We start from the raw sequence: 12,572 nt of genomic DNA, 5'->3' as shown, positions 1-12,572 counted from the left end.
ATGATCTTATACTGAGCAGAAATGAAATTAGTCCTTAGGATGAGAAGACTAGGGGTGGGCGGGGCTAGTACTTGCTAAGATAAAACAGATTTTGGCAAATGACATATTATCCAAGAAAATAGAGGTTGGGTGCGCGGGGCGAGTACTTGATAAGATGAGATCTTTTTGGCAGATGACATATCTGTCAAGAGAATAGAGGGTGGGTGGGCGGCGCTAGCATTTGATAAAATATGACTGATTTTTGACGGTAGGCGGGGCTAGCATTTCATAAGATATGATAGATTTTGACACTTGACATTTTCGATCATTTTTCAACCATTTTCGAAGATTAGTTAGACATTTTCTTGTAGATTTTACACATCCAAAAGTCATTTTCGACTTCGTTTCGTTGAAAATTTCTATCGTTGTTGCAAAATCGCCAATTGAAATGTCGCAATTTTTACAGTTCCAGTACAACAAAAAAATTACAACTAACGGTTTTTTTACTTTTTTCATATCCTAGATTCTATTAATTTACACTACCACTCCATAGGAGAACATAATTAGCCCCGCCCACCCACCCTGTCTCCACTGAATGACCTTCTACTGAGCAGAAATAAAATTAGTCCTTAGGATGAGAAGATTGGGGGTGGGCAGGGCTAGTACTTGATAAGATAAGATTGTTTTTGGCAAATGACATATCTGCCAAGAGAATAGAGGGTGGGTGACTGATTTTGACACTTCTGACATTTTCGATCATTTTTCAACCATTTTCGAAAATTACACATTTTCTTGAAGATTTCGACATTCCAGAAGTCATTTTTAACTTCGTTTCGTTGAAAATTTCTATCGTTCTTCCAAAATCGCCAATTGAAATGTCGCAATTTTCACAGTTCTAGTACAAAAAAAATTTACAATCAACGCTTTTTTTTTTACTTTTTTCATATCCTTAGTTCTATTAATTTCCACTACCACTTTATAGGAGAACATAATTAGCCCCGCCCACCCACCCTGTCTCCACTGAATGATCTTATACTGAGCAGAAATAAAATTAGTCCTTAGGATGAGAAGACTGGGGGTGGGCAGGGCTAGTACTTGATAAGATAAGACTGTCTTTGGCAAATGACATATCTGCCAAGAGAATAGAGGGTGGGTGGGCGGGGCTAGCATTTGATAAGATATGACTGATTTTGACACTTTTGACATTTTCGATCATTTTTCAGCCATTTTCGAAAATTAGTTAGACATTTTCTTGTTGATTTCGACATCCTGAAGTCATTTTCGACTTCGTTTCGTCGAAAATTTCTATCGTCCTTCGAAAATCGCCAATTGAAATATCGCAATTTTTACAGTTCCAGTACAGCAAAAAATTTTCAATTAATGCTTTTTTTTTAGTTTTTTCGTATCCTAGATTCTATTAATTTCCACTACCACTCCAGAGGAGAACATAATTAGCCCCGCCCATCCACCCTGTCTTCGCTGAATGATCTTATACTGAGCAGAAATAAAATTAATCCTTACGATGAGAAGACTGGGGGTGGGCAAGGCTAGTACTTGATAAGATAAGACTGTTTTTGGCAGATGACATATCTGCCAAGAGAATAAAGGGCGGGTGGGCGGGCTAGCATTTGATAAGTTATTCACTGATTTTTGACACTTTTGACATTTTCGACAATTTTTCAACCATTTTCGAAAATTAGCTAGACATTTTCTTGTAGATTTCGACATTCCAGAAGTCATTTTCGATTTCGTTTCGTTGAAAATTTCTATTGACGCTTTTTTTTACTTTTTTCAGATCCTAGATTCTATTAATTTGCACTACCATTCCATAGGAGAACATAATTAGCAAGTCTTCGCTGAATGATCTTATACTGAGCAGAAATAAAATTAGCCCTTAGGATGAGAAAACTGGGGGTGGGTGGGGCTAGTTCTTGATAAGATGAGACTGTTTTTGGCAGATGACATATCTGCCAAGAGAATAGCGGGTGGGTGGGCGGGGCTACCATTTGATAAGATATGACTGATTTTTGACACTTTTGACATTTTCGGTCATCTTTCAACCATTTTCGAAAATTAGTTAGACATTTTCTTGTAGATTTCGACATTCCAGAAGTCATTTTCGACTTCGTTTCGTCGAAAATTTCTATCGTTCTTTCAAAATCGCTAATCGAAATATCGCAATTTTTACAGTTCTAGTACAACAAAAAATTTACAATTAACGCTTTTTTTTACTATTTTCACTACCACTCAATAGGAGCACATAATTATCCCCGCCCACCCACCCTGTCTTCACTGACTGATCTTATACTGAGCAGAAATAAAATTAGTCCTTAGAATGAGAAGGCTGAGGGTAGCCAGGGCTAGTACTTGATAAGATAAGACTGTTTTTGGCAAATGACGATGTGACTGATCTTTGACACTTTTGACATTTTCGACAATTTTCAACCATTTTGGAAAATTAGCTAGACATTTTCTTGGTGATTTCGACATCCAGAAGTCATTTTCGACTTCATTTCGTCGAAAATTTCTGCCATTCTTCCAAAATCACCAACTGAAATATAGCCATTTTTACAGTTCCAGTAGCAAGTAGTATAATAAAAAATTTCCAATTAACGCTTTTTTTTACTTTTTCCATATCCTAGATTCTATTAATTTCCACTACTACCCCATTGGAGATCATAATTACCACCCTGCCTTCATTTCTTGTCATTAACTTTATTCGGTCTGAATGAAATGAATGATCTTATACTGAGCAGAAATAAAATTAGTCCTTAGACAAGACTGGGGGTGGGCGGGGCTAATACTTGCTAAGATAAAACAGATTTTGTCAAATGACATATTCTCCAAGGAAGAGGGTCGGTGGGCGTTTCGAGTACTTGATAAGATGAGACTGTTTTTGGCAGATGATATATCTGCCAAGAGAACAGAGGGCGGGTGGGCGGGGCTAGCGTTTTATAAGATATGACTGATTCTCACATTTTGGACCATTTTTCAACAATTTTCGAAAATTCATCACGATTGAGATCGAGACGGATGGGTTAGGATTATCTTTTGGTTTTCTTTTTTTAATTAATACATTCAGTTTTCTTCGTAGAACACGATTATTTATGAACATATTTCACGTGGTAATTTCTCGTAGAAAAACAAAGATTTTACAATTAAGCTGCTTCGGCTTACGACGAATAAAAAAAGTCAGAATTGGGATAGGGTGGGTGGGCGGTGCTTATATCTTGCCTTTTTTTTCTTAATATACATAGCCATCTTTTCGCAACAACAAACTTAAAACATGGTTAAAATCGTACATTTTTGCAATTATACGGAAGAGCCTAATTGCAAAATCGATACCTCCTTAAGTATACAAATTTTTCATTTTGAACGTGTTTTAAGTTTCATATTGTGAAAAGAAGTCTACACATATTAAAACAAAGAGGCAAAATATAAGCCCCCCCGCCCACCCTATCTCAATTATGATGATTGTTTTTATTCGCCGTGAACCAAGGAGGCGGAGTTTAACTGCAAAATAGTTATTTCTTTACAAGAAATAAAAAACATGTTTTTGAATAGGACTTGCTAACATAAAACTGAACAATATTAAGAATAGTCACTAAAATGAAGAGGCGATGGATGGGCGGAGCTATTGCTTGATTATAAAAGACTCTGTAGGGAAAAATTAAAGTTAGCCCCGCCCACCCACCCATTCTCTGATTGTTTCTTCTAAAATAAGAAATAAACCTTGCAGTAACTAGTAAGTATAACAAAAAACAAATACGGTTAGCTCTTTTTTTTTTGTCTTTAACAATCCCACTCCCATTTTACAGAAGAATATATAATTAACCCCGCCCGCCCACCTCGTCTCTATTTTAGTGATTCATTTTATCTGCTCTGAATGAAAGTGGGTCCCATATAGTGAACAGAAATAAAATTAGACCTTAGAATGAGAAGAGCATTCTGGCAAATAATGTATACTCTAAGAAAATAGAGGGCGGGTGGGTGGGGCTAGGATTTGCAAACATAAAACTGAACAATATTAAGAGTAGTCACTAGAATGAAGAGGCGATGAATGGGCGGGGTTATTGCTTGATTATAAAAGACTCGGTATTAAGAAAAAAAAAGGTTGATGATTTTTTTTTATTCTTATAAACTTAAACGCGTTTGAAAGGGTAAATTTTTGTACGGAAATATGGATTTTGCAATTAGGCTCCGCCCCTAGCTGTGCCAACAAATGAAAACTTCATTACTATTTACATAAGGGCAGGTATGGTTGGGGCTTAATCTTTGGTTTTAATTTTATCTCAATACACGTAGTATTTTTTGAATAACACGATACTGCTCCTTTGGCTCCCGACGATTAAAAAATCATCACACTTGCCTTTTTTCTTATTATACGTAGTCGTCATTTCAGAACAAGTAACTTAAAACATGCTTCAAATTAACTTCTTGTAGACAAATATGGATCTTGCAATTAAGCCCCGCCCCTCGATCTGACAACGAATGAAAAATTCATCACCATTGAGATCGAGACGGATGGGTGGGGCTTCTCTTTTGGTTTTCTTTTTTTAATTAATACACTTACGCTTACGACGAATAAAAAAATCAACAGAATTGCCTTTTTTTCTTGATATACATAGCCATCTTTTCACAACAAGAAACTTAACATTTTTGCAAGGAAATATGGATTTTACAATTATGGGGTGGACCTTAATTGCAAAATCGATAATAACATTTTCAAATTTTCCATTTTAAATATGTTTTAAGTTTCATGCTGTGAAAAGAAATCTACAAATATTAAAACGACAAGGCAAAATGTAAGCCCGCCCGCCCGCCCACCCGCCCTATCTCAATTGTGATGATTTTTTTCATTCGCCGTGAAGCAAGAGGGTGGAGCTTACAAGAAATTAAAACCATGTTTTTGAGTATCGTGTTGTTCAAAAAAATCATTACAATTGAGATAGGGCGGGTGGGCGGGGCTACATTTTGCCTTTTTTCGCTTAATACGTGTATACTTATTTCGAAAATAAGAAACTTAAAACATGTTGCTATAATAACAAATTCCACTATATTCTTTTTAATCAAATATTATTAGCGTTAGCGGCACTGACAATTTTTTTTTAAACAAATGAGGTACGCATAAATTACTGTGCTTATTTTTGCGTTCATTTTTCCATTTTGCGTTCATTTTCGTCAATTTTCTCGTCTTTATTTGTTCTTCCATTGGTGCAGTTGGTGTCCTGCTGTTCGATCGACATAAACCTTCAGAATTCTTTTCCAATTATTAATGTTGAATCCCACTTCTGACACCAGTGTTTTGATTTACAGGAATTAAATCGACGTGCAGCGAATAATTGTCATGTCTCTGTACTCAGAACTCGATTCGACTTGAATTGACCTGACTTTGGTGGTGTATTTTGAAAACAACGTAACAATATATACTTATTTATTATGTACTTAAGTCTTGAGATCCCGAGGGATACTAAGTCGCCTTTTTCCAGGGCATGGCATCCTGGAGTTCTCTACTGAGAAAGCGGGCCAAGACGTGACACCAATAAACCTAGATTTCGGCGAAGAAAAAAAGAGATCGTCCACTCTGAATTCCATTACAGGTAAAAACATGGTGACTAACTTTGTGAAGAAGCCCTTAACCAAAAATGATCAAAATTCTCAAACTACAGATACCGTTTTTCTTGACAGTTTGGATGTGCTACCCCTTCCCCTTTTTGCTCGTTATTTTGGAACGACCCCGTATTAATTTCTTTTGTCCTGGTTTTATTAATGACACAGTTGTAACTATCGATGTTCTATTTATTCTTGAACTGTGTCAGTAATAAAAGTAATTTTGCATATTGACCGTGTTTAGGCATGCTATCACAGCTCAAAAGAAGTATACCAGACCTAAGGTTACACAAAACTCATCAGCCACTAATAGGTAAGATGTCTGTTTCTCTACACGGTGTTACACACTATCACATCGAGGGTGCAGTGGAAATACTCGTTAGACTTGTGTCGAGGTAGTTCGTAGCCAGAGCTAGAGTTCGTAGCGCAAAAGTAGTCCTCCCCCCTCCAAGAGCGCTTAATAGGGTAGTCAGTCAGTCAGTCAGTATTAGCGTATTTCCGCTCCGCCCCCCGTGTCTTCCGCCCCCACTGTACGTCGCTAGTGTCAATCAACCCTCTCATCATTGCTCGCACTTCTATTCTTCCGATGTATGTATCTTAGCCGCTTAGCTGAGCATGCGCATGCCGGCGTCCGAGCCCCTAACCAGCCGCCCCTTTTGCAGCGCAATCGACGCCCCCTTCCAGCCACCGCATCCGCACCATCCGCCGCCAGTCGTCCGTGGGCACGTACCAGGAGTCCCACGCGCCGCCCCCGCAGCAGCCCCACAGCTCTGTCCCCATCTCGAGCAGCACCAGCTACTACACGAACAGCCCCAGTCCGCCCCACCACGGCGACGCCGCCACCATGGCGCAGACCCTCCACGCCGCCGCCGAACCCAACTTGCAACATTCCACTTTAGAGACACATTCTGACAATTTCGTAGTGAGTAGGAGCCAGCTAGAGCACATCAACACGAAACTGGATCACCTGACGCGGAGGGTGCAGTCGCTGGAGCAGACGCTGGCGGCCGACGTCAAGGCGATTCTGGGCCTGCTGCAGGGGCAGGGCGCGGAGGCGGCGGCGGCGGCGAGGCACGAGCTGCCCGAGTACGAAAACGTCAACCTAGACCCTGGTAGAATTAGATATACGTTTCAGAGGTCGGTCAGCGAGCCGAAACCGATATCAAAGAGTCAACAGCATTCCCAAGTACTTCATAGGTGAGGCGGAGAGGGGGGAGTGGAGCAACTCCATCTGTTCGGTGAACGGAGTATAGTCGGGCTCCATTCTCTCCGAAGGTGAGAAAACGGTCTGAAAAGTGAAGTTTTAGATTTGCATCATTCAACAAAGCTTTTGATTTCGATAAGTATCAAGATCCCTCGTGGACGGACGTGGTAGTCGCTAAAGAAAAAGAAAGCAAGGAAGACAAGTCGGCTCCGATCGCCAAACTAGAGTCGCTAGACGAACTCGATCTGGTAATTTATTAATCGTCAAGTTAAAAATGTCAAAACTGACTTAGTGGTTCCAGGAGTCGCCGCAAGGCAGTCCGAAGAAACCCAAGAAGTAGCTTCGTCTTTTCGATTTCTTTCCGTTCGATCATCCTTTTGACTATATTGCTTTCAGTACGTAAGCGGAAGGAAGCCAGAGACTGTCAAAAGATACAAACAAACAGTGAGATTATGTAATAATTCGCTAAAATAAGGACACACTCTGTAAGCGGGAGTTTTCCCCCGACTTTCCCCCTTCTCGATATTTCGTACTAGATAGTTACAGTTAACTCCGTGTAAACAGTTCGCATCTTAGCTTATTCCCGGAAAATCGGGGAAAGATTCCCGCTCCCAGCAACCAAGTTTCAGGCTGGCGCTGCGTCAGAAAACGACAATAACGTCCTTGGTTACGTTTTGCGCGATCGGCGCCCTCTGGCGGCGGAAGTCGCGCTCCGCGTTGGCGACACCTGGCGGAACGTCGACTCGCCTTGTAGTTTTTTTACATATCGTTATGATTAGTCATCGCATATCTGGATGGATTGCCTTGTCGAGCAATGAGCCTTATTTCGAGTAGCAATTCTTAGTAGCAATAATTAGTTCGAATAGGGTTTCTTTTGGGAGTTTCGTTTGTTGAACGACCGTGGCGCCAGTACCCGAACGAAAATCCGTCTCAAAAATTACGATAAGGTTGAATAAGAAATAAACGACAAATCTTTTTAAGGAGGATAAAAAGATTTTTAAAATGAAAGACAAATTTGAAATATTTCCCTAATTGTTTGTTGACATTATTTGTTACGCTTGTTTTTTGGCATCAAATCGCTTTTATGAAATTTTGTAAGCACAAATTATATGTTTATACACAATTTTATCATATTTTTAATAATATGTAACTATGAAATAAAATAACATACTCGTCACATGCCCATGAATAAAGGCATTGAAAGTACACAGGGTTTCATTAACCCCGAGACCTATCCTATCATTCTAACTACTAACGTTTACCTCAAAACGAAAGGATAAGACCTTAACCTACGTAGGCAACCAGTAAAACATCCTTGTGTCACAAAGTGAGGTTATATTTTTAAAAACAATGAAAAATGCGATAGTTACATAATCTCGTTTTAATTTAACGTTTCATTTTTTTTTTTTACATTTTTCCCAATATATATTCATATCACTTAATTCTCTTATCAAAAACCAAATATTGATTAAATGTCCAGAAACCTACTTTACCGACACGCCAAATGTCATTGCTCCATGCGAAGCTTTCGAGGTTATAAATCCCACAAACTTCCCCCTTGTTTTGCTCTGTTCGTACGCAATGTTCAAAAGTTTGATTACAACCCTGCGCTTCGCCACCCTCCATGACCTCACCTTCACCCCTCGGCGCTTCGCTGGTCATTCAAAATGGCAAAATATTAGGCACATCAAAGGGGCCAAGGATGCGGCAAGATCGGCCCTTTTTACTAGATTGAGCCGCCAAATCAAAGTCGCTATTCAAGGTAAGCATCACCCAAATCAACCCCCATTCACTTTAGTCTTTGTAGAAGGGGGTTCATCCGATGTTAAAAAGAATCTCCAGCTGGAAAACATCATCGAGCAATGCAGGCGTGCCAACATGCCACTAGCCACAATCCAGAGCGTCATCAAGAGTTGCGAGAGCGACAAATCAAACAGCAAGCCACACCTATTCGAGATAAAGTGAGCCCTCAGGCATCCTTTGATGGTTATTGGAGTTTCTAGTTTCTAGGGGGCCCGGAGGGTGCATAATCCTGTGCGAGGTGTTTACAAGCAACCTTCACGCTTTGAGGCAGAACATATCGACGTTGCTGCGCAAAAATAAAGGAAAATATAGCGACGGGGGCGCTATGCACATGTTCGAACAAAAAGGGATCATAGAAACAGAATTGGATTCAGAAAAACCGGTCGAGGGGGTACTGGAAGCCGCCACAGACCACGCGATTGAAGCCGGCGCCGAGGACGTTAAAATCACAGACCCTGAACAAAAATTGCAGTTTGTTTGTGGCGCCACGAGCTTGAAAAAAGTCGTAGCGGCGCTAGAAGACTTCAACTATAAAATTTCCAGCGCTAGCGTGGAGTTCATCCCCTACAAACTTCAAGAACTCAACGACGACGACTTGAAGTTGTGCGCAAACTTGTATGAGAAGCTTGAGGCTATGCCAGAAGTGGTGAGGCTCTCTGACAATATTGCGTAACTTTATTTGACATCGATACAGTGGTTCTAACATTACGGATCACAGTGATATCTTAAGTGTAATTATTGTATATAAAAATACATTGTACTATTTACATGTTTTCAAACGTATTTCCCCATTTTTGTGACACCTAAGTGAAAAATGTACAGACGGTGCCGTTTTCACCTAACCTCAGGTTAACGAAATAACAAAGATCAAACGGAAAAATACGTTTTTACGATTATCAGACGGCCGTGGGGGGCCTCTTCCAGCTGTTTTTGCTCGTGGTGAGGCTGCTCTGCGTCCCCTGTAACAAAATATCACTTTTCCTATCCTCGTTTCCAGATTTCCTGAGTCCTACCCTGTACGTCAGTATCCTTCGAGTGCTGCCACCTTTCGGGAAAACCCCGAAGCTCAAACTGAAGCCCGAGTCGGAAGCCGAGTGCTGCGGGTCCGGCCGGCGGTTTTTGTGGATGCAGGAGTTGATGATTTTTCTCACCTGGAAAAACCAGTAGGAGAAATTGCAAGGTAAAAAGGTGAGTACGGACCTGCTTTTTGAAGACGGTGGTCGTGAGGGTGTACAGGACCGGGTTCAGGGCCGAGTTGATCGGGAGAATGAAGATGGCCAGCCAAGCGTAGAGGTCTTTCGGGACGGAACACCCTATTACAACAACAACAAAATATATTAAAATCATCTAGTAGTCGGTGACGTCACAGCTAACCTGCCAGCGCTACCAACTTGACGACAATGATCGGCACCCAACACATACAGTCAGTCAGTACGATTATTCCGAATCTTTGAGCAACTTTATCTCTCTCTTGGCTTTGTCTGGTTGATCGACAGGCGACTCCGCTTGCTCTGATTTCGTGTATCATGCGCAAATAGGCGTAACAAATGAAAATCAGAGCTAACGCGTTCACTACCATGAACATAACAGCGGAGTATTGCCAACCCTGCAAGAAAACATGATTGTGATTGGTTGAGTAGGTTTAAAAGAGATGTGACGCAAAAGCGCGGTCGATTTAAATTTTGAACAATTTCCATTTTGCATTTAATTATTCAGTCTGAATTGATTCCTGATTTGCCCTAATTGCCCAATGGAACAGAAATTTCGCAGTGTGCATTGCAATATATCTTATTACAGCGCAAACAAATAAACATCCTGTATGGATTCAGATAATTCATGAATGTTTAACGGTGTGTGAAATTCAACACTGTTAGTTAATTATAGACAGAATTGGAACACTACCGACTGCGCCAATATTATGGTTCGGTCAATATTAAACAACATGAATTTTGCGTTTTTGGGGGTTGTACAATCGCACGCAAATGTTTTGAGCCTATGGGCGGATCATTTTTGCCGGTCGTCACCGAAGGAGGCGGTCCAAATCGTCCAAGGGCAGAATTTACAAACTACAACGAAATTTACGTGTTGACCAAATTCTTACCCTGAATTAGTTTTAATTTTATAAATACCCTATCTAAAATGTTCAGAATATGATGAGTCTATACTTGTGATTTACCATTCCATTAATATTTTTTGGATTTGTTTATACATACAAGTGACTCAAAAAAAAATAATGACTGAGTCAATTTATTTTATTGAAGAAATCAAGAACTGCAAAACTGAATACTTTGAAATCTTGTCAATTAGTTAGAAAAAAAAAAACCTGTCCTGCTCTAATAACATCGAGAATATGCTCAAAATCACATTAATATTAGGTCTAATTGTGCCGACCGTAGTTATAAAATTCACATTAAAATAAGTCACGGACATTTTTTGAAGTGTACTACATTTCAAAAAGCAAAAAAAATGTTCAGTTTATAAACTTCATAATTTTGGTTTAAAGTTTATCAATCATGTTTGACGCTTTATTTTATCCATTCCATTTGTTATCCTTTACTGCGGTCTCTCTTGGGTCGAGGTGTAACACCGGACCGAACGTTCTTCGACCGATAGAATAATTTATTACTTCCGACGTCTTTTCGGTGACAAATTTAATCTTTGCATACTTCAGCGTAGTTAGTGAACTCGTTGTGACCACTGAAATATACAAAGAGTAAATTTTGAAATGGAACGAAAGTCGAAGAATACTTTCAAAGCCACGATCAAAGTGTATTTGCTTATCTTCGCCAAAAAATGCATGACGTCATCGTAAAATTTGATATGATGAGTCTATACCTGTGATTTATCATTGCAGTAATATTTTTTAGATTTACTTATACAGCCTGTCTCAAAAAAAGGTCACTTCGATTTTCGATTTTTCGTTTTTTCGACCAACAGTTTCGTCGAATTAGATTTTTCAGTTTCCATTTTTCTATCAACTTTTCGATTTTATTACTTTCTAATTCTCTGAGTTTTCAAATTTGCGGTATTTTGGTTTTTAGATTTTTCAGTTTTTTCGTTTTTCGATTTTTTAATTTTTCGTTTTTTTGATTTTTCGATGTTTCGATTTTTTAATTTGCCATTCTTTCAATTTTCGATTTTTCGTCTTTCCATTTTTAGATTTTTTGATTTTTCTGTTCGTCAGTTTTTAGACTTTGCAATTTTTTTGCATTTTTCGATTATATTTTACTTTCCGATTTTTTTGATTTTTGAATTCTCGATTTTACGTTTTTAATTCTTCGATTTCCGATTTTTCAATTTTCCGTTTTTTTTATTCTTCTATTCTAGATTTTTCGATTTTCCATTAATCATCAAATTTTTCGATTTTTCGGTTGTTTTATTTTTCGACCTTCGATTTTTCAACTTTCGATTATTCGATTTTCCATTTTCTGACTTTACGATTTTTCGATTTGCGATTTTTCGATTTTCGTTTTTCCGTTTTTGTGGTTTTTCGATTTTTCTGTTTGTTTCAGTTTTTATGGTTCTGCAATTTGCAGCTTTTAGATTTCAATTTTCTTACTTTCCGATTTTCCACTTTTCGATTTTTTGATTTTTTTTCGATCGTCGTTTTTTCGATTTTCATTTTTTCGATTTTTTGATTTTTCAATTTTTAGGCCTTGCAATTTTTTTACTTTTCGCTTTTTCGAGTATTTGTTTCATCGAATTTTCGATTTTCGATTTTTCGGTTTTTCCATTTTCCGATTTTCGATTTTTCGATGTTCCATGTTTAGATATTTTTCGATTTTTTTTTTATTTTTCGATTGTTCTGTTCGTCAGTTTTGAGACTTTGCAATTTTTACTTTTCCACTTTTCTATTATTTTAGTTTCGGATTATTCAATTTTTGAATTTTCGTTTTTTTTTCATTTTTCGATTTCCGATTTTTTAATTTTTCGATTTTTCGGTTTTTTAATTTGTCGATTCTCGATATTCCGATTT

The 12,572-nt window shown here is 38.6% G+C and overlaps 3 protein-coding genes across 18 annotated transcripts in view; 2 read left to right on the top strand and 1 right to left on the bottom strand.

Moving 5' to 3' along the window:
* LOC135140256 (potassium voltage-gated channel subfamily H member 6-like) overlaps nucleotides 1–7,961 on the top strand; it is a 262,036-nt gene extending 254,075 nt beyond the window's left edge. For 5 of the 12 annotated variants that reach the window (XM_064070746.1, XM_064070744.1, XM_064070747.1 and 2 more), the window contains 5 exons: nucleotides 5,469–5,579; nucleotides 5,834–5,902; nucleotides 6,252–6,786; nucleotides 6,897–7,041; nucleotides 7,095–7,959. In XM_064070746.1, the coding sequence (XP_063926816.1) occupies nucleotides 5,469–5,579; nucleotides 5,834–5,902; nucleotides 6,252–6,786; nucleotides 6,897–7,041; nucleotides 7,095–7,133 (899 nt within the window). In that variant the 3' untranslated portion in view covers nucleotides 7,134–7,959. Of the gene's footprint in view, nucleotides 1–5,468; nucleotides 5,580–5,833; nucleotides 5,903–6,251; nucleotides 6,787–6,896; nucleotides 7,042–7,094 lie in introns of all 12 variants that reach the window. The other 7 variants (XM_064070741.1, XM_064070737.1, XM_064070735.1 and 4 more) reach the window with 3 other exon arrangements.
* Nucleotides 7,962–8,281: 320 nt separating this feature from the next.
* LOC135140245 (translational activator of cytochrome c oxidase 1) lies at nucleotides 8,282–9,369 on the top strand. The gene is made up of 3 exons (XM_064070718.1): nucleotides 8,282–8,555; nucleotides 8,601–8,754; nucleotides 8,804–9,369. Exons 1-3 carry the CDS (start codon nucleotides 8,375–8,377, stop codon nucleotides 9,267–9,269), a joined length of 801 nt encoding a protein of 266 aa, XP_063926788.1. The 5' UTR covers nucleotides 8,282–8,374; the 3' UTR covers nucleotides 9,270–9,369.
* Nucleotides 9,254–12,572, bottom strand: part of LOC135140229 (relaxin receptor 2) — a 140,171-nt gene continuing 136,852 nt past the window's right edge. For 4 of the 5 annotated variants that reach the window (XM_064070701.1, XM_064070699.1, XM_064070703.1 and 1 more), the window contains 3 exons: nucleotides 9,971–10,202; nucleotides 9,797–9,909; nucleotides 9,254–9,747 (listed from right to left, as the gene is read on the bottom strand). In XM_064070701.1, coding sequence (XP_063926771.1) covers nucleotides 9,493–9,747; nucleotides 9,797–9,909; nucleotides 9,971–10,202 — 600 coding nt within the window. In that variant the 3' untranslated portion in view covers nucleotides 9,254–9,492. The remainder of the gene's footprint in view (nucleotides 9,748–9,796; nucleotides 9,910–9,970; nucleotides 10,203–12,572) is intronic. The other variant, XM_064070702.1, reaches the window with a different exon arrangement.

Source organism: Zophobas morio, unplaced genomic scaffold (genome assembly GCF_036711695.1).
Source record: "Zophobas morio isolate AGI-343-1 ecotype UQ-CSIRO unplaced genomic scaffold, CSIRO_AGI_Zmor_V1 ptg000038l, whole genome shotgun sequence".
In the NCBI taxonomy this organism is placed as follows: domain Eukaryota; kingdom Metazoa; phylum Arthropoda; class Insecta; order Coleoptera; family Tenebrionidae; genus Zophobas; species Zophobas morio.
Note: the sequence above shows the minus strand (reverse complement) of the source record. Positions and strands in the feature narration are given on the sequence as shown.

Excerpts from the sequence above, each read along its gene's own strand:
- LOC135140245 (XM_064070718.1), top strand. The coding sequence starts at position 8,375 with ATGTTCAAAAGTTTGATTACAACCCTGCGCTTCGCCACCCTCCATGAC. Across the intron at positions 8,556-8,600 it reads AATCAAAGTCGCTATTCAAG|AAGGGGGTTCATCCGATGTT; the intron begins GTAAGCATCACC and ends TAGTCTTTGTAG. Across the intron at positions 8,755-8,803 it reads CCACACCTATTCGAGATAAA|GGGGCCCGGAGGGTGCATAA; the intron begins GTGAGCCCTCAG and ends TCTAGTTTCTAG.